At 44.8% G+C, this 18,964-nt stretch overlaps 1 protein-coding gene across 2 annotated transcripts; it reads left to right on the top strand.

The window, feature by feature from the left end:
- The first annotated feature begins 533 nt into the window (after positions 1-533).
- On the top strand, positions 534-18,732 carry LYSMD3 (LysM domain containing 3). Of its 2 annotated transcripts, none has more exons than XM_077289000.1 (3): positions 534-788; positions 9,070-9,350; positions 17,204-18,732. In XM_077289000.1, exons 1-3 carry the CDS (start codon positions 590-592, stop codon positions 17,705-17,707), a joined length of 984 nt encoding a protein of 327 aa, XP_077145115.1. In that variant the 5' UTR covers positions 534-589; the 3' UTR covers positions 17,708-18,732. The 2 variants fall into 2 exon arrangements, with proteins under 2 accessions (XP_077145115.1, XP_077145125.1); XM_077289010.1 differs by having other exon boundaries at positions 669-807.
- The last annotated feature ends 232 nt before the right edge of the window (positions 18,733-18,964 follow it).

Here is an 18,964-nt window from a genome sequence, read left to right as displayed (position 1 = left end):
TACAGACTTGAGCCCCGAGCCTGGACAACCCCTTTAAACAGATTGCATGCTGTGACAAGCAAGCATCGGCCTGGGTGTAACTTGTTGTAACTTGTGGTGTTCTCTAGGGGTGGTAATGTGGCCACATTCACCTGTGTGGTAGGATTAGTAAATAGCGATCATTTGGTGGAAAATCTGTGCTGTGGAGAATGTCGTCATATAACCCCAAGATTAAAGGGTCTTTCCACCCAGTTCAGCCTGCCGAATACGAAGAGTCTGTAACACATACACTGTTAGGACATGGCGCTGCTAGGCAGCTCCGCGCGGTAGTCACATGACCAAGTGTATGTGATTGGTGCACCTGCAGTCATGTGACTAGTCTCTCAGCCTCCTCTCTAATATTAGACTATTACACAAGTGCATATGAAAGTTTCTACATATTCCCACTTTACAGCCAGCAGGGGGCGGTGTGATCCCATTATACTATGTGACTTTACACATGAGAGGAATCCCCGGGAAATTACACATTCCTCTCACCGCCGCACATGGCGGCCAGCTGGGAAATACACAGAGACGTCCCCAACCACTTGTCGTTTCGCCCACACTAGACATGTCGGCAAGGACGCTCCAGCGTCTTACGTCACACGTAGGCGCAGGAACCAAGAGCGTGACGCCGCGGATTGCGGACGTGGCTACGGAGGAGAGCGCGCTCCCGTATGAGGCGTCTTTTCTGCCGCGGGGGCGCGCAGACAGAACAGTGGAGTGGACGGTGGCCGAGATGAGTCCTGCTAAGAGAGAGCCGAATGAAGGTGAAAGTGGGCAGTGCCAGTGAGTGACAGGGCACCAGCTGAGCCGGGGGTAAGGCTGTGTGTGGGCTGAGGCAGCTGCTGATATTTGTTTAGTTATGATACCTGTGCTGCTCAGTGTGCGGCCGCCGTCTGTCATTACTCCTCATCCTGAGGGACCGCTCTCCTCCATTGTGGAATGTGTGTGGTGACGGCTGAGCCGCTCGTCCTGTGCTCTGCTGTGTCACCCATTGCTTTTAATGTGAAAAAACGCAGAAAGAAGTAACGTGCTGCATTCTGCAAAAACCAAGGTCGGGCCACAAAACCCAATGTGCGCGCATGAGAGTGCTGAAATCTCATAGACTCTGCTGGTACTGTACAGCGCAGCTGAAAATTAGCATAAAAAAAAGCTTACATCCTCTGTGGAAAAAGCAACGTGTGAACGTCTTCTTAGACAGCTGTGAATGTCTCAGGGTTTGCTGATTGTAGGGCAGTTTCAGTGGAGTGGTGTGACCGGAAGCCTGATTGTAAGGCCATGTTCACACTTTGCGGCGTCCTCTGCGGGTTCTCCCGCAGCGGATTTGATAAATCTGCAGGGCAAAACCGCTGCGGTTATCCCTGCAGATTTATCGCGGTTTGTTTTGCGGTTTCCGCTGCGGGATTACTCCTATACTATTGATGCTGCATATGCAGCAATATGCAGCATCAATAGTAATGTTAAAAATAATAAAAAATTATTTATACTAACCCTCTGACGTCCCGATCTCCTCGGCGCTGCACGCGGCGATCCGGTTCCAAAGATGCTGTGCCGAGAAGGACCTTCGTGACGTCACGGTCATGTGACCGCGGCGTCATCACGGTCATGTGACCGCGACATCACCACAGGTCCTGCTCGCACACCAACCCTGAGACCGGACGGCCACATGCAGCACTGAGAGGTGAGTATAGCATTATTTTTTATTTTAATTCTTTTTTTTTTACCACTAATATGGTTCCCAGGGCCTGGAGGAGAGTCTCCTCTCCTCCACCCCGGGTACCATCTGCACATTATCCGCTTACTTCCCGCATCGTGGGCACAGCCCCATGCGGGAAGTTAGCGGATCAATGCATTCCTATGAGTGCAGAATCGCAGCGATTCTGCACAAAGAAGTGACATGCTGCGGGTTGTAAACCGCTGCGTTTCTGCGCGTTTTTTCCCGCAGCATGTGCACAGCAGATTGCTGTTTCCATAGGGTTTACATGTAAATGTAAACGCAATGGAAACTGCTGCGGACCCGCAGCTGCAAAAAAGCTGCAGATCCGCGGTAAAACCCGCAAAGTGTGAACATGGCCTTAGCGGTCGAAGAGGGAGCAGGAAGGGAGGTGGGAGGACAGTTCAAGATGGACGTGTTGTTCCAGTAGTTTTGAGAAGTGATATAGGGCGATAGCTAGATACAGAGGATGGGTCAAGAGAGGGCTTTCTGAGGATAGGTGTGATGGAGGCATGTTTAAAGCTTGAGGGGAAGACACCAGTTGTTAGTGATGGGTTGAAGAGATGGGTTAGGGTTGGGATGAAGACTGTGGCAAGGTTTGGGATGAAGTGGGATGGGATCAGGTTAAGTGCACATGTGGTGAGATGCAATCTTGAGAGTAGAGTGGAGAGCCGATCTTCTGTAATGGTGGAGAAGTCGGTTTTGGAGGTGGAGGACTGGGTAGTTAGGAGAAAGGGCTCTGGGGTTGTTGACCAAAACTGTCTCTGATGTTATCAATCTTTTGCTTGACAAATGAGGCAAAGTCTTTGGCTGAGATGAGTGGGGAGGGAGGAGGTGCTGGGGGACGGAGGAGAGAATTTAAAGCGTTGAATAGCTGTTTAGGGTTGTGAGACAGGGAGAATATGAGAGATGAGAAGTAGGGTCTTGGGTCCGTCACTCAATGACGGCACATCGCCTAGCGCACGCCCATTGTGGGTGTGCGCTAGCGATGCGTCTGCCATAGGAAGTAATGGCGGCATTAACGGACTACGTTACACCGCGTTATGCCGCGGTGTAATGTAGTCCGTTTAACGGATCACACTAACGCAGTGTGAACCATAGGGGAGAGAGTGAAAACAAACAAACATTGTTTACAATGACTGTATCCAGTTACCTTCAGTTCCCTTCTGTTTCAATTCTGGAATTAATTCAGAGCATTACATTTATGTGATACACGGGGGGCAGACTCACATCTTGGCGGACTTATGCTATACAATATATGTGCAACAAAGTGCATTCAGGTGTGAAGCAGAGGGGATTGGCCTGTGCTCCTCTTGGTCAGATAATTTAGAGAGCTAGATGTATATGATCAAGGCAGAGTAAACAAGGTCATAAATAACATTGGGGATATTGCAGGGTTCAGTAGAAAAGCATACCAAGTTTTGTTACAGGCTGAGATAGGAAAGTTCAGTTTGGAAGAGCTGGATGACATACCTGCAGGGAGAATTGATAAATGTACATGCTGATTATAGTGCGATGATGGCAGGGTACAATCTCTATACATCATTCTGGAATTATTTCTGAGCATTACACTTCTATGATACTATTGTATGTTCTCGATACTATTGTATGTTCTTGCTACCATTGAATAGTTGTGACAGCTTGCACCTGTTGACACTTGTCTTCTTCCCTTTGGAGGTGCTGGTCAGGTATTTTTTTTTTTAATGTCTGTAGTACACTCCTTCTGACTGAGCACTACTCCCATCAGGCATTTTTAATAAGAGCTGGATCCTTCCTGCCCTTAAAATTGCATGCCGTGAGCAGCATTTGTCCCAACGGAGGGGACACCTTGTCACTGGCTGGTGGGATCTCATTAATTAGCTAATTTGTGCGCTAAGTACGTTCATTTTTAGCTTAAAATAGCAGTGATGCCATTCCAATATCACACATTCGGTGTTTGCATGTTCTAGCTTTCAGAGAGCGGCTGTATTTTCTTGGTTGAATTAATTAAGAGGCGCATGTAACTTAATGAACTGTGCACACCTTCTCAGTGTGCATGCGCCTGTAAGACCTGCTGTAAGAATCACCGCCAGTTTTCATGAATTTTGATGGGCAGGTGAAGGAGAGCTGTGCCCAGATCCTCACCAGCTCCACGTGTTTCAGGGGAGATGCCCAAAACTGATGTAAAAATGCCATAAAATCGCAAAACTTTTAGCACAACTTTGCATTGCAAAAAAATGTATGACTTTTCAAAGTGATCTATGTAAGTTTCCTCAAAGCTTGATTAATTGGGGGGCTTTATTTTAATTTTTTTATTTATTTAAAAAAAAATTTATTGGCTTCTTCAGAGGAGTTGAAAAATAGCACAAATGCCTACACGTCTTGAATGTTTCAAAATGCATGTTATGTTATGGTGTAGTCACTAATGATGTGTAACTCTTATCTGGAAGCTGCCGCATCAGGCCGACCAGACATGACTCCAAGTTCCTGATCAGACCAGATTTCTGAGATGTCACCAGTGGTACACGTGAATATGTTGCAGATCAGGCTTCTTACATACTGCAGTTGTGCACTTTTAATGAAGGCTACGTTCATCTGTATAGAATAGCAGAAGGTCTATGGTGGATCTATAGTACCAGGGCTTGTACACAGTGCCAAATAGTCAGCTGGCACTACCACAGGCTGCAGCAATGGCCTGAATGCAGGCTCTATTACAGCTGTATTCTTGTAACTGTGGACAAGAAAATGACTGAGATTTGTCAAATACAAGTGCAATGTGGCAGCATCTTGTTGCAGTCTGGGCCAGCTGCACTGAATTCTCATATACAGTTACAGTTATATGAAAAAGTTTGGGCACCCCATTAATCTTAAGCTTAATGTTTTATAAAAATAGTTTTTTTTTGCAACAGCCATTTCAGTTTCATATATCTAATAACTGTTGGACACAGTAATGTTTCTGCCTTGAAATGAGGTTTTTTGTACTAACAGAAAATGTGCAATCTGCATTCAAACAAAATTTGACAGGTGCATAAGTATGGGCACCTCACCAGAAAAGTGACATTAATATTTAGTAGATCCTCCTTTTGCAAAAATAACAGCCTCTAGTCGCTTCCTGTAGCTTTTAATGAGTTCCTGGATGAAGGTATTTTTGACCATTCCTCTTTACAAAACAATTCCAGTTCAGTTAAGTTTGATGGTCGCCGAGCATGGACAGCCCTCTTCAATTGATCCCACAGATGTTAAATGATATTCAGGTCTGGGGACTGGGATGGCCATTCCAGAACAGTGTAATTGTTCCTCTGCATGAATGCCTGAGTAGATTTGGAGCGGTGTTTTGGATCATTGTCTTGCTGAAAAATCCATCCCCTGCGTAACTTCAACTTTGTCACTGATTCATGAACATTGTCAAGAATCTGCTGATACTGAGAGGAATCCATGCGTCCCTCAACTTTAACAAGATTCCCGGTGCCGACATTGGCCACACAGCCCCAAAGCATGAAGGAACCTCCACCAAATTTTACTGTGGGTAGCAAGTGTTTTTCTTGGAATGCTGTGTTTTTTTTGCCGCCATGCATAACGCCTTTTTGTATGACCAAACAACTCAATCTTGGTTTCATCAGTCCACCCGACCTTCTTCCAAAAAGAAATTGGCTTCTTCAAATGTGCTTTTGCTTACCTCAGCCGACTCTGTTTGTGGCGTGCTTGCAGAAACGGCTTCTTTCGCATCACTCTCCCATACAGCTTCTCCTTGTGCAAAGTGCGTTGTATAGTTGACCGATGCACAGCGACACCATCTGCAGCAAGTTGATGCTGCAGCTCTCTGGAGGTGGTCTGAGGATTGTCCTTGACTGATCTCACCATTCTCCTTCTCTGCCTTTCTGATGTTTTTCTTGGCCTGCCACTTCTGGCCTTAACAAGAACTGTACCTGTGTTCTTCCATTTCCTTACTATGTTCCTCACAGTGGAAATTGACAGGTTAAATCTCTGAGACCGCTTTTTGTATCTTTCCCCTGAACAACTATGTTGAATAATCTTTGTTTTCAGATCATTTGACAGTTGTTTTGAGGAGCCCATGATGCCACTCTTCAGAGGAGATTCAAACAGGAGAACAAGTGGCCACTTTAAGTAGCTTTTCTCATGATTGCATACACCTTGCTATGAAGTTCAAAGCTCAATGAGGTTACAAAACCAAAAAAAGTGCTTTAGTAAGTCAGTGAAAAGTAGGTAGGAGTATTTAAAACAAGAAAATGATAAGGGTGCCCATACTTATGCACCTGTCAAATTTTGTTTGAATGCAGATTGCACATTTTCTGTTAGTACAATAAACCTCATTTCAAGGCAGAAACATTACTGTGTCCAACAGTTATTAGATATATGAAACTGAAATAGCTGTTGCAAAAAACACAATTTTTATAAAACATTAACCCCTTCATGACCTTGGGATTTTCTGTTTTTTTCCGTGTTCGTTTTTCACTCCCCTCCTTCCCAGAGCCATAACTTTTATTTTTCCGTCAATTTGGCCATGTTAGGGCTTATTTTTTGTGGGACGAGTTGTACTTTTGAACGACATCATTGGTTTTACCATGTCGTGTACTAGAAAACAGGAAAAAAAATTCCAAGTGCAGTGAAATTGCAAAAAAAGTGAAGTCCCACACTTGTTTTTTGTTTGGCTTTTTTGCTAGGTTCACTAAATGCTAAAACTGACCTGCCATTATGATTCTCCAGGTCAGTACGAGTTCATAGACTAACATGACTAGGTTATTTTTTATCTAAGAGGTGAAAAAAAATTCCAAACTTCGCTAAAAAAAAATTGTGCCATTTTCCGATACTCGTAGCGTCTCCATTTTTCATGATCTGGGGTCGGTTGAGGGCTTATTTTTGCGTGCCGAGCCGGCGTTTTTAATTATTCCATTTCGGTGCAGATACAGTCTTTGGATCGCCCGTTATTGCATTTTAATGCAATGTCGCGGCGACCAAAAAAACGTAATTCTGGCGTTTCAAATTTTTTTTCTCGCTACGCCGTTTGGCGATCAGGTTAATGTTTTTTTTTAATTTATTTATTTTGATTGGGGCGAAAGTGGGGTGATTTAAACTTTTATATCTTTTTTTATTTTTTTCACGTTTTTTTTTTACTTTTTTTTTTTACTTTTGCCATGCTTCAATAGCCTCCATGGGAGGCTAGAAGCTGGCACAACGTGATCGGCTCTGCTACATAGCAGCGATCTGATGTTTGCTGCTATGTAGCAGAAATGCAGGTGTGCTGTGAGCGCCGACCACTGGGTGGCGCTCACAGCTGCCGGGGATCAGTAACCATAGAGGTCTCAAGGACCTCTATGGTTACTATTCTGAAGCATCGCCGACCTCCGATCATGTGACGGGGGTCGGCGATGCGATCATTTCCGGCCGCCCGGCTGGAAGCAGTAGTTAAATGCCGCTGTCTGCATTTGACAGCGGCATTTAACTAGTTAATAGGCGCGGGCAGATCGCGATTCTGCCCGCGCCTATTACAGGCACATGTCAGCTGTTCAAAACAGCTGACATGTCCCGGCTTTGATGCGGGCTCACCGCCGGAGCCCTCATCAAAGCGGGGCTTCTGACCTCGGACGTACTATCCTGTGCGAGGTCAGAAAGGGGTTAAGCTTAAGATTAATAGGGGTGCCCAAACTTTTTCATATAACTGTATATACAGTACAGACCAAAAGTTTGGACACACCTTCTCATTTAAAGATTTTTCAATATTTTCATGACTATGAAAATTGTACATTTACACTGAAGGCATCAAAACTATGAATTAACACATGTGGATTTATATACTTAACAAAAAAGTGTGACACAACTGAAAATATGTCTTATATTTCTAGGTTCTTCAAAGTAGCCACCTTTTGCTTTGATGACTGCTTTGCACACTCTTGGCATGCTCTTGATGAGCTTCAAGAGGTAGTCACCGGAAATGGTTTTCACTTCACAGGTGTGCCCTGTCAGATTTAATAAGTGGGATTTTTTGCCTTATAAATGGTGTTGGGACCATCAGTTGTGTTGTGCAGAAGTCTGGTGGATACACAGCTGAAAGGAAAACCAAGAGTCACCTCTGCTTCTGAGGATAAGTTTATCCGAGTCACCAGCCTCAGAAATAGCAGGTTAACAGCAGCTCAGATTAGAAACCAGGTCAATGCCGCACAGTTCTAGCAGCAGACACATCTCTACAACAACTGTTAAGAGGAGACTTTGTGCAGCAGGCCTTCATGGTAAAATAGCTGCTAGGAAACCACTGCTAAGGACAGGCAACAAGCAGAAGAGACTTGTTTGGGCTAAAGAACACAAGGAATGGACATTAGACCAGTGGAAATCTGTGCTTTGGTCTGATGAATCCACATTTGAGATCTTTGGTTCCAACCACCGTGTCTTTGTACGACGCAGAAAAGGTGAACGGATGGACTCTACATGCCTGGTACCCACCGTGAAGCATGGAGGAGGAGGTGTGATGATGTGGGGGGTGCTTTGCTGGTGACACTGTTGGGGATTTATTCAAAATTGAAGGCATACTGAACCAGCATGGCTACCACAGCATCTTGCAGCGGCATGCTATTCCATCCGGTTTGCATTTAGTTGGACCATCATTTATTTTTCAACAGGACAATGAGCCCAAACACACCTCCAGGCTGTGTAAGGGCTACTTGACCAAGAAGGAGAGTGATGGGGTGCTACGCCAGATGACCTGGCCTCCACAGTCACCAGACCTGAACCCAATCGAGATGGTTTGGAGTGAGCTGGACCGCAGAGTGAAGGCAAAAGGGCCAACAAGTGCTAAGCATCTCTGGGAACTCCTTCAAGATTGTTGGAAGACCATTTCCGGTGACTACCTCTTGAAGCTCATCAAGAGAATGCCAAGAGTGCGCAAAGCAGTCATCAAAGCAAAAGGTGGCTACTTTGAAGAACCTAGAATATAAGACATATTTTCAGGTGTTTCACACTTTTTTGTTAAGTATATAATTTCACGTGTTATTTCATAGCTTTGATGCCTTCAGTGTGAATGTACAATTTTCATAGTCATGAAAATACAGAAAAATCTTTAAATGAGAAGGTGTGTCCAAACTTTTTGTCTGTACTGTATGTATGTATATATTTGCAGTTCTTCCAATTTTTTTGCATTATAAACAATTGCATCCTAGAAGAGTGTTAGTAAATTCCCCCCATGCGTCTCTTCATTTACAAGTACACTACTTAGCGGACAAAAAGACGTTACACTTTTACACCACTCCATCTGCTCCTCATATTTTGGCCTTACCTGTACACACTGGACTTGTTACTTATTGTATATGTGTCTTCTCCCTGATTGTTTCTAATCTCTCCTGCAGGTGAGCGGAGGATGGCCAGCAGACATGAGTCCCGGAGATACTTGAAGCCCACGTCGGTGTCGTCTACAACATCAGGTCAGAGCTATCACTTTGCGGCCATGGCTAACTCTGAGAATGAGGTGTCAGAAGAAGAGGCAGAGGAATATGAACTAAGACCACGAGGGCGAGAGAAGGCGAGAAGAAGCACGTCCCGAGAACGTCTGGATGATATTATACTTATAAATAAGGACATTGTTGAAGGGGACACCTTAAACTCTATAGCCCTACAGCATTGCTGTACTGTAAGTGATCTTTCTTGCTTTTCTGATGTACACCATGTAGCCAGAAGTTTTGTGTTGTTTTTTTTTTGCAGATAATGCAAGTAATTATTAATGATTTGCATCTAGCATACATTTGTATACAGTGATCGTAACATTGCAAATAGTTTTGCTGTAAATGTATGACTTCACATTCAATGGTCTAACTTGAAGTTCGTGGGCTCTAATGCAAAGTCTCCAGGTCCCTTAACAAGTGCTATTTCTTGTCCAGCCTTGCTCAATACACTTGCGTTGACCGAGGCTGTGCACGTCTAGTCAGTACGCTACCACATGTATACAAATTACAGCCAACCTCTTTAATAGTATTGGGATTCTCATACGAGCCAAAGGGATCCTTGGGTCCTTCTAGTGTCCAGGGCCCGAGTGTGACTTCTGTCTCGGCACCCACTTTAGTTAGGGTTCAAATAGACAGGGCAATAGTTGGAAACGAGCAGTCCTAGGAATTGTCATTTCCATGATTATGTATGTTAGCAAGAAATTATTATTTTTTTATTTAGTTTAATCCCTTTCTGACATTGGACGTACTATCCCGTCGAGGTGGGGTGGGCGCGTATGACCACCGACGGGATAGTACGTCCAGCGCGATCGGCCGCGCTTACGGGGGGAGCGCGGCCGGGTGTCAGCTGACAATCGCAGCTGACATCCGGCACTATGTGCCAGGAGCGATCACGGACCGCCCCGGCACATTAACCCCCGGCACACCGCGATCAAACATGATCGCAGTGTACCGGCGGTACAGGGAAGCATCGCGCAGGGAGGGGGCTCCCTGCGTGCTTCCCTGAGACCCCCGGAGCAACGCGATGTGATCGCGTTGCTCCGAGGGTCTCTTACCTCCTCTCCCTGCAGTCCCCGGATCCAAAATGGCCGCGGCATCCGGGTCCTGCAGGGAGGGAGGTGGCATACCGAGTGCCTGCTCAGAGCAGGCGCTTGGTAAGCCTGCAGCACTGGAGGAGAGGGCGTGGCCTATCCCCACGTGGAGGAAGCTGACCGGTATATAACACGGCAACGGAATGGAATACGCTCCTGCATCTCTATCTCTTTTTGTGGCATTGTTCCATGTCCCCTGATGAACCCCCAGGATTTCCACGGGGGGGAAACGCGTCGGGCAATCTAGGGTGAATGTCCCGGCAGGGGACCAGCGGAGCTGGATGACCACAGGACCCACAACGCTTCTGGGATGCAGATGAGTAGAAACATATGCTACAGTAATATACTGTGGAGTGTGATTATTATTTTTTGACTGCTCAATCTGCTCTGGTGGTCCCCTGCGGGGATGTTTTTGTTTTTGTGGGCTGTAGTCCTATGAAGGACATTATATCTTTTTGGGTACTATTTGATTGTTTGAAAACCCGGGACATACATGACTATATGGAATAGTGTGAGATGAAGTGGCACGCTTGTATATTTGTTGGATAAACGAGACACTGATATTTTTCATTTAAACAAGATATTGGCATTGTTATCCAATAATTTTGTTTTGCTATGCCCTATTAGGGACCTTTTTTGTCTAATATGATAAAAACAATTTTGTTTTTTTGCTGAGTTCAATTTTTTGCTTTTTTCTAGTTCATTTGTGCATTTTTTTGATTTTTTTATATTTATTTCATTTTTTCTGAGAACGATTAGGTCTCAATTAGGGAATATAGGGTGTAAATAGGGCTATTAGGGCCAGCCGTCGAGGAGTGGGGGCGCCTACCGCAGAAACTTAGGGTGCCAACCTCCGCTGTCAGGTAGGGAGCAGTAATTAGGATACCTGATAGGGTAAGTTAGTTTTTAATTTTTTGAATTTTTTTTTCCTAACATTATTGTCTCTTATATTGGAGCAAACTGATTTTAGCTTTTATAATTAATAAAGGTTACATTTTAGGGATCCTTGTGTTTTGGTTTTTTGGTTGTTTCTAGGATTCCACTAACAATTGCTTTGAGTGGTCTTTTTTTAAGCCTGCAGCACTGTAAGTCAGATCGCCGATCTGACAGAGTGCTGTGCAAACTGTCAGATCAGCGATCTGTGATGTCCCACCCCCCTGGGACAAAGTAAAAATGTTAAAAAAAAAATTTCCACATGTGTAAAAAAAAAAAAAAAAAAAAAAAAAAAACCTAAATAAAGAAAAGAAAAAAAAATTCTTCCCATAAGTACATTTCTTTATCTAAATTAAAAAAAAAACAATAAACGTACACATATTTAGTATCGCCGTGTCCGTAACGACCCAACCTATAAAACTGTCCCACTAATTAACCCCTTCAGTGAACACCGTAGGAAAAAAAGCGAGGCAAAAAACAACGCTTTATTATCATACCGCCGAACAAAAAGTGGAATAACACGCGGTCAAAAAGACGGATATAAATAACCATGGTACCGCTGAAAAGGTCATCTTGGCCCGCAAAAAACGAGCCGCCATACAGCGTCATCAAAGAAAAAATAAAAAAGTTATAGTCCTCAGAATAAAGCGATGCCAAAATAATTATTTATTCTATAAAATAGTTTTTATCGTATAAAAGCGCCAAAACATAAAAAAATGATATAAATGAGGTATCGCTGTAATCGTACTGACCCGAAGAATAAAACTGCTTTATCAATTTTACCAAACACGGAACGGTATAAACGCCTCCCCCAAAAAGAAATTCATGAATAGCTGTTTTTTTGTCATTCTGCCTCACAAAAATCGGAATAAAAAGCGATCAAAAACTGTCACATGTCCGAAAATGTTACAAATAAAAACGTCAACTCGTCCCACAAAAAACAAGACCTCACATGACTCTGTGGACCAAAATATGGAAAAATTATAGGTCTCAAAATGTGGAGACGCAAAAACTTTTTTGCTATAAAAAGCGTCTTTTAGTGTGTGACAGCTGCCAATCATAAAAATCCGCTATAAAAAATGCTATAAAAGTAAATCAAACCCCCCTTCATCACCCCCTTAGTTAGGGAAAAATAATAAAATTAAAAAAATGTATTTATTTCCATTTTCCCATTAGGGCTAGGGTTGGGGCTAGGGTTAGGGTTGGAGCTAAAGTTAGGGTTAGGGTTGGGGCTAAAGTTAGGGTTTGGATTACATTTACGGTTGGGATTAGAGTTAGGGGTGTGGTTAGGGTTACCGTTGGGATTAGGGTTAGGGGTGTGTTTGGATTAGGGTTTCAGTTAGAATTGGGGAGTTTCCACTGTTTAGGCACATCAGGGGCTCTCCAAACACGACATGGCATCCGATCTCAATTCCAGCCAATTCTGCATTGAAAAAGTAAAATGGTGCTCCTTCCTTCCGAGCTTTCCCGTGCGCCCAAACAGTGGTTCCCTCCCACATATGGAGTATCAGCATACTCAGGACAAATTGGACAACAACTTTTGGGGTCCAATTTCTCCTGTTACCCTTGGGAAAATACAAAACTGGGGGCTAAAAAATCATTTTTGTGGAAAAAAATATTTTTTATTTTCACGGCTCTGCGTTATAGACTGTAGTGAAACACTTGGGGGTTCAAAGTTCTCACAACACATCTAGATAAGTTCCTTGGGAGGTCTACTTTCCAAAATGGTGTCACTTGTGGGGGGTTTCAATGTTTATGCACATCAGGGGCTCTACAAACGCAACATGGTGTTCCATCTCAATTCCAGTCAATTTTGCATTGAAAAGTCAAATGTTGCTCCTTCCCTTCCGAGCTCTGCCATGCGCCCAAACAGTTGTTTACCCCCACATATGGGGTATCAGCGTACTCGGCACAAATTGTACAACAACTTTTGGGGTCCATTTTCTCTGTTACCCTTGGTAAAATAAAACAAATTGGAGCTGAAATAAATTTTGTGTGAAAAAAAGTTAAATGTTAATTTTTATTTAAACATTCCAAAAATTCCTGTGAAACACCTGAAGGATTAATAAACTTCTTGAATGTGGTTTTGAGCACCTTGAGGGGTGCAGTTTTTAGAATGGTGCCACACTTTATTGTCTATCATATAGACCCCTCAAAATGACTTTAAATGAGATGTGGTCCCTAAAAACAAAATGGTGTTGTAAAAATGAGAAATTGCTGGTCAACTTTTAACCCTTATAACTCCCTAACAAAAAAAAATTTGGGTTCCTAAATTGTGCTGATGTAAAGTAGACATGTTGGAAATGTTAGCTATTAAGTATTTTGTGTGACATATCTCTGTGATTTAAGGGCATAAAAATTCAAAGTTGGAAAATTGTGAAAATTTTCAAAATTTTCGCCAAATTTCCATTTTTTTCACAAATAAACGCAAGTTATATCGAAGAAATTTTACCACTATCATGAAGTACAATATGTCACGAGAAAACAATGTCAGAATCGCTAAGATCTGTTGAAGCGTTCCAGAGTTATAACCTCATAAAGGGACAGTGGTTAGAATTGTAAAAATTGGCCCGGTCATTAACGTGCAAACCACTCTTGGGGGGTAAAGGGGTTAAATAAAACTTTTCTTTCTTTATGGATAGTACTTTGCAACAGACTGTCTAAATAGCTCAACAATCACATGATGAGTAAGCAAAACACTTAATTCTGGGGTTTAATGATTTTTATGCAAACTTTAATATCATTGACCTTGTCAGCCCATTGTACTGTGTAAACAGGTCATGTGCCAGCAAGAACATGATGTTCTGTACTCGCAGAACATTCATATAATGTCAAGTAAAAGATCGCTCCACTTGCATATAGCCGAACGGCGGGTGTTTGGGCTCTTAATCCATGGACAGCTTGGGTCCACCAGAGGGCTGCCGCTCTTAGGCCGGGGTCACACTTGCGAGTGTGATGCGATTAACTCGCGTGAGTCTCTCGCATCAGTACCCGGCCTTCGGGATCGGAGCGTTCAGCTGCATGTATTTCTATGCAGCCGCACGTTCTGGTCCGCGTGCCGGCGGCAGTGCTGGGTATGGATGCCAGAGACTCGTGCGAGTTTCTTGCATTGAACTCACAAGTGTGACCCCGGCCTTACTGAGAGGCTGGGAGAAGAGAAACTTGGAGCTTAGCTGACTTTTTTATGATTTTAAATAACCTCTATAAAAGAATATAACCTTCTTTAAATTTACCATCCAGGGAATATTCCACAATCGGCTAATAATTCCTATTTTCTGAAGCTCGCATGTCCACTTTGCGGTATAGACTTTGCTAACATGGGTTTAATGAGCTCTTTATTATACTAATGGAGGCCCAGACTTATCAGTCTTTTCTTTACAGGTGTCTTCCATTTATGTTCCATTTTTAGTTTTTAATTCCTAAAACTGCATAAAAAACCTACCGTAATCTTGCACCTTCCTTCAATGTCTGTACAGACAAAACAGTACACAAGTGTTTCTCCAATATGGCCACTTCTCAGAAAGTTATTTAAAGTTAAAAAAAAAAAAAAAAATAACAACAATACAATTTTTTTGGAACATGTTGTCACATAGCCACATAATGGCTGATAACTTGATGATTGGGGGTCTGACCTCTGGGACTTGCACTGATCTACACAATGGGAGACGTCTTTCCCTGTTAGAAGGAAGCAGCAGTGTACTCACTCGATCACTGACTCCATTCATTCCCTATGGGGCTGACGAGTGCAGCACTCTGCCCTTCTTGACAGTCCTATAGAGAATGAATGGCGCTGCAGTTTGGCGTCTGAACTGATGCTTCATTTTGTAATGTAGGTAAAAGTTCTCCTATCTCCAGATTGTAGGTCGGTGTGGTCGGACCCCCACTGATCAATAAGTTATCACCTACACGGTGTACAATTGAAATGAAAAGTAGTTGTGTGTTAATTAGACTTGCATTAATGAAAGAATAATTTTTCAGCATTCAGATTACTGCTGTACTCTTTGAACTATAAGACACGCTTTTTGGCAAGACAAAAAACTGATGGGATGCTACAGGTCCCAGTGAGATGACTGAACTTTTTAGGGTCCACGCAGTGTGTGTAGCAGAGCTGTGCGGGTGCACGCAGTGTGTGTAACGGGGCTGGTGCACGCAGTGTGTGTAGCGGAGCTGGGCTGGTGCACGCAGTGTGTGTAGCGGAGCTGGGCGGGTGCACGCAGTGTGTGTAGCGGAGCTGGGCGGGTGCACGCAGTGTGTAGCGGAGCTGGGCGGGTGCACGCAGTGTGTGTAGCGGAGCTGGGCGGGTGCACGCAGTGTGTGTAGCGGAGCTGGGCGGGTGCACGCAGTGTGTAGCGGAGCTGGGCGGGTGCACGCAGTGTGTGTAGCGGAGCTGGGCGGGTGCACGCAGTGTGTGTAGCGGAGCTGGGCGGGTGCACGCAGTGTGTGTAGCGGAGCTGGGCGGGTGCACGCAGTGTGTAGCGGAGCTGGGCGGGTGCACGCAGTGTGTAGCGGAGCTGGGCGGGTGCACGCAGTGTGTGTAGCGGAGCTGGGCAGGTGCACACAGTGTGTAGCGGAGCTGGGCGGGTGCACGCAGTGTGTAGCGGAGCTGGGCGGGTGCACGCAGTGTGTAGCGGAGCTGGGCGGGTGCACGCAGTGTGTAGCGGAGCTGGGCGGGTGCACGCAGTGTGTGTAGCGGAGCTGGGCGGGTGCACGCAGTGTGTGTAGCGGAGCTGGGCGGGTGCACGCAGTGTGTGTAGCGGAGCTGGGCGGGTGCACGCAGTGTGTAGCGGAGCTGGGCGGGTGCACGCAGTGTGTAGCGGAGCTGGGCGGGTGCACGCAGTGTGTGTAGCGGAGCTGGGCAGGTGCACACAGTGTGTAGCGGAGCTGGGCGGGTGCACGCAGTGTGTAGCGGAGCTGGGCGGGTGCACGCAGTGTGTAGCGGAGCTGGGCGGGTGCACGCAGTGTGTAGCGGAGCTGGGCGGGTGCACGCAGTGTGTAGCGGAGCTGGGCGGGTGCACGCAGTGTGTGTAGCGGAGCTGGGCGGGTGCACGCAGTGTGTAGCGGAGCTGGGCGGGTGCACGCAGTGTGTAGCGGAGCTGGGCGGGTGCACGCAGTGTGTAGCGGAGCTGGGCGGGTGCACGCAGTGTGTAGCGGAGCTGGGCGGGTGCACGCAGTGTGTAGCGGAGCTGGGCGGGTGCACGCAGTGTGTGTAGCGGAGCTGGGCGGGTGCACGCAGTGTGTGTAGCGGAGCTGGGCGGGTGCACGCAGTGTGTGCAGCGGAGCTGTGTGGGTGGGCACATGTAGAGGAGTGTATGCGCTATAAAGCTCTATGGTGGTGATTCCTGAAGACTGGCGTAGCACACACATTGGTTTTAATGAAACACTCGTTGGAATACAGTGACCCAATTTATTAAGTGGTGTTCGCCGCTTAATGAATCAGATGTTTCTGGTACTCAGCGTACATTTCTGGAGTAAGTTACGCCACTTTAGTGATGAATTAGAATGGCGGACATGAATCTTTAATGAATCGCCCCCTATGTGTATAATACACGCATTTCCTAAAATCTGTGACACTGTCAAAAGTGAAAAAATAGTGCGCTAAGTAATGACCATATCCATAGTGTTATGGAGCTCCATTATAATGCTAGAATCCGTAATCCTATGATTGTTTGGAGCTAATCTACAGACGGCGAGTTCTCTGATAAGGCCGGGTCACACTTGCGAGTGCAATGCGAGCAATTCACACTAGTCTCTCACATTACTACCCGGCACTGGCACCGGCACTCGAGACCGGAGTTTGCGGCTGCATGTATTTCTATGCATCTCAACGTTCCAGTCCCGAGTGCTGGTGGCAGTGCCGATATTAACGCGAGTTTCTCGCATTACACCCGCAAGTGTGAGCCCGGCCTAAGAGTGAGTCCCATTACCGTGTAGTAAGTTATACCTTTGCAAATTTTTTTTCTTTTTCCCTTGAAACTTTGGTCTGTATTTACTTTGCGCCTCTACCTTTATATTCTTAGGTCGCAGACCTCAAGAGAGCCAATAACCTGATCAACGAACAGGACTTCTTTGCATTGCGGTCACTAAAGATTCCAGTGAAGAGGTTCAGTTTACTGACAGAGACTCATTTCTCCCCAAAAAGCAAAATCTCAAAAACATTATCTACCCAGCCTCCTGTAGCCGACCTGGACCTCCACCCCGCTCTAGAAGCACTTTCTACAGAGACCGCAGACTCTTTCTTACAAGAAGTAGACCGAGACATCGAACACATTGTGAGGGTCACTGACATGAAAAAGGAAAATCTACAAGAAGTCGTCTCTGCTTTAAATCAAGAACTCCATTTTGAAACTGAACCCAAAGTTACCCAACAAAAAGATCCTTATCATGGAGCGGATTGGGGTTTGGGCTGGTGGACGGCAGTTGTAATAATGGTCATTGTGGGAATAATCACACCAGTATTTTATTTTATTTATTACGAGGTATTAAACAAGGAACCTCCCTCTAGTTCATCACATGGAGGGTGACATGGACAGAGTAAATCTCCTGTTGAATTTCAAGTGCGATGAGACAAAACCAGCTGTATGGTCATGTGAGAAGAAATAGAAGGCAATGAATACCCTTTAAGACCTCATGTACGAGGCCATGGTTTGACTCTTGTCGGTGTGTATGAGGCCCTTACTGATCCTCCAATGCCTCAGACTTCATCATACAGAGCTTTTCTGATGGATTCTGAGTGTATGGCAATGCACAGAGGCTATAGGACTCTACTCTAGGAGCTCTGTAGTCTGTGCACAAGCCTCTGCCATGTGTATGAGCCTTCCAGTCCATTTACATAGGCTACTATTCGGCCACCAAGCATTGATGACGACGCTTGTTCCAAATCACCTGCCCATTTAAACATGTTGGTAAAAAAAGAGAAAATCTTGTTTGTGGGCTTCTTGAATCATCCTAGCCAGCATAACAAAAAGTTTTCAGCAGCACATGTTACCATGTAACAGAATGTGCTACAACAGCATTTTGCCCTATGGGGCACAACTGTTCTCTCCCTATACCGTGTGGCCCACATGAATGGTCTCTTACAGAGGGTTATAGTCAGAAATCTGTCTAGATGGACCTTTTATAGTGTGGTTCTCCTGAAATGATCCAGATCCCTTATAGGAGTCTGCTGCCCAATTCAGGACGACTGAAACAGATCATGGTATTGCGGGCATTAATACGATTTGCAAAATGTGCATTTTGCCTATCGAAAGTACTACAATTACAATGTTATTTTGGAGCTTATTTACATGGTTTTATCTATGGTCATTGTTGCTTTCTGCATTTTAAGGGAAGAGGGCATGACCCGTGTGCTGGGGAGCCTTTCAGCAATAATACCCTCCAGGGTGGGCTTTTATCCTATGTGAGGGTGAGGTTGGCATTACAGTACAATTGCTCCTTTGTGCATGTGTTTTTATTTTTGTATGAACTACAACATTTCTAAGCTATGGGGAAAAAAACACTTGTATTTTATATTTCTCATCTACTAAAATCTATGATCTGCCATTTAAAATGTTGTGTTTTGTATTCATTACAAACTATACAGTCTTGGGTTTCTATCAAATTTGTCAATTATTGAAGTCTCAGAAGAAAAGTTTAAAATTACTTTGTGACTGCAAACTGCTGAATGATGACAGTGTGTGCAGCGTGCTCGGTCACGAGTCCCCATGGAGGTTGGCGGTCACATGACTGCGTGTATATGATTTGCGCATTTTCGGTTATGCACCCATTTCCTCTGGTAGAAC

Source organism: Ranitomeya variabilis, chromosome 1 (assembly GCF_051348905.1).
Source record: "Ranitomeya variabilis isolate aRanVar5 chromosome 1, aRanVar5.hap1, whole genome shotgun sequence".
NCBI lineage: Eukaryota > Metazoa > Chordata > Amphibia > Anura > Dendrobatidae > Ranitomeya > Ranitomeya variabilis.
This window is presented reverse-complemented; position numbering and strand designations above follow the sequence as displayed.

Excerpts from the sequence above, each read along its gene's own strand:
- LYSMD3 (XM_077289000.1), top strand. The coding sequence starts at position 590 with ATGTCGGCAAGGACGCTCCAGCGTCTTACGTCACACGTAGGCGCAGGA. Across the intron at positions 789-9,069 it reads TAAGAGAGAGCCGAATGAAG|GTGAGCGGAGGATGGCCAGC; the intron begins GTGAAAGTGGGC and ends TCTCTCCTGCAG. Across the intron at positions 9,351-17,203 it reads CCCTACAGCATTGCTGTACT|GTCGCAGACCTCAAGAGAGC; the intron begins GTAAGTGATCTT and ends TTATATTCTTAG.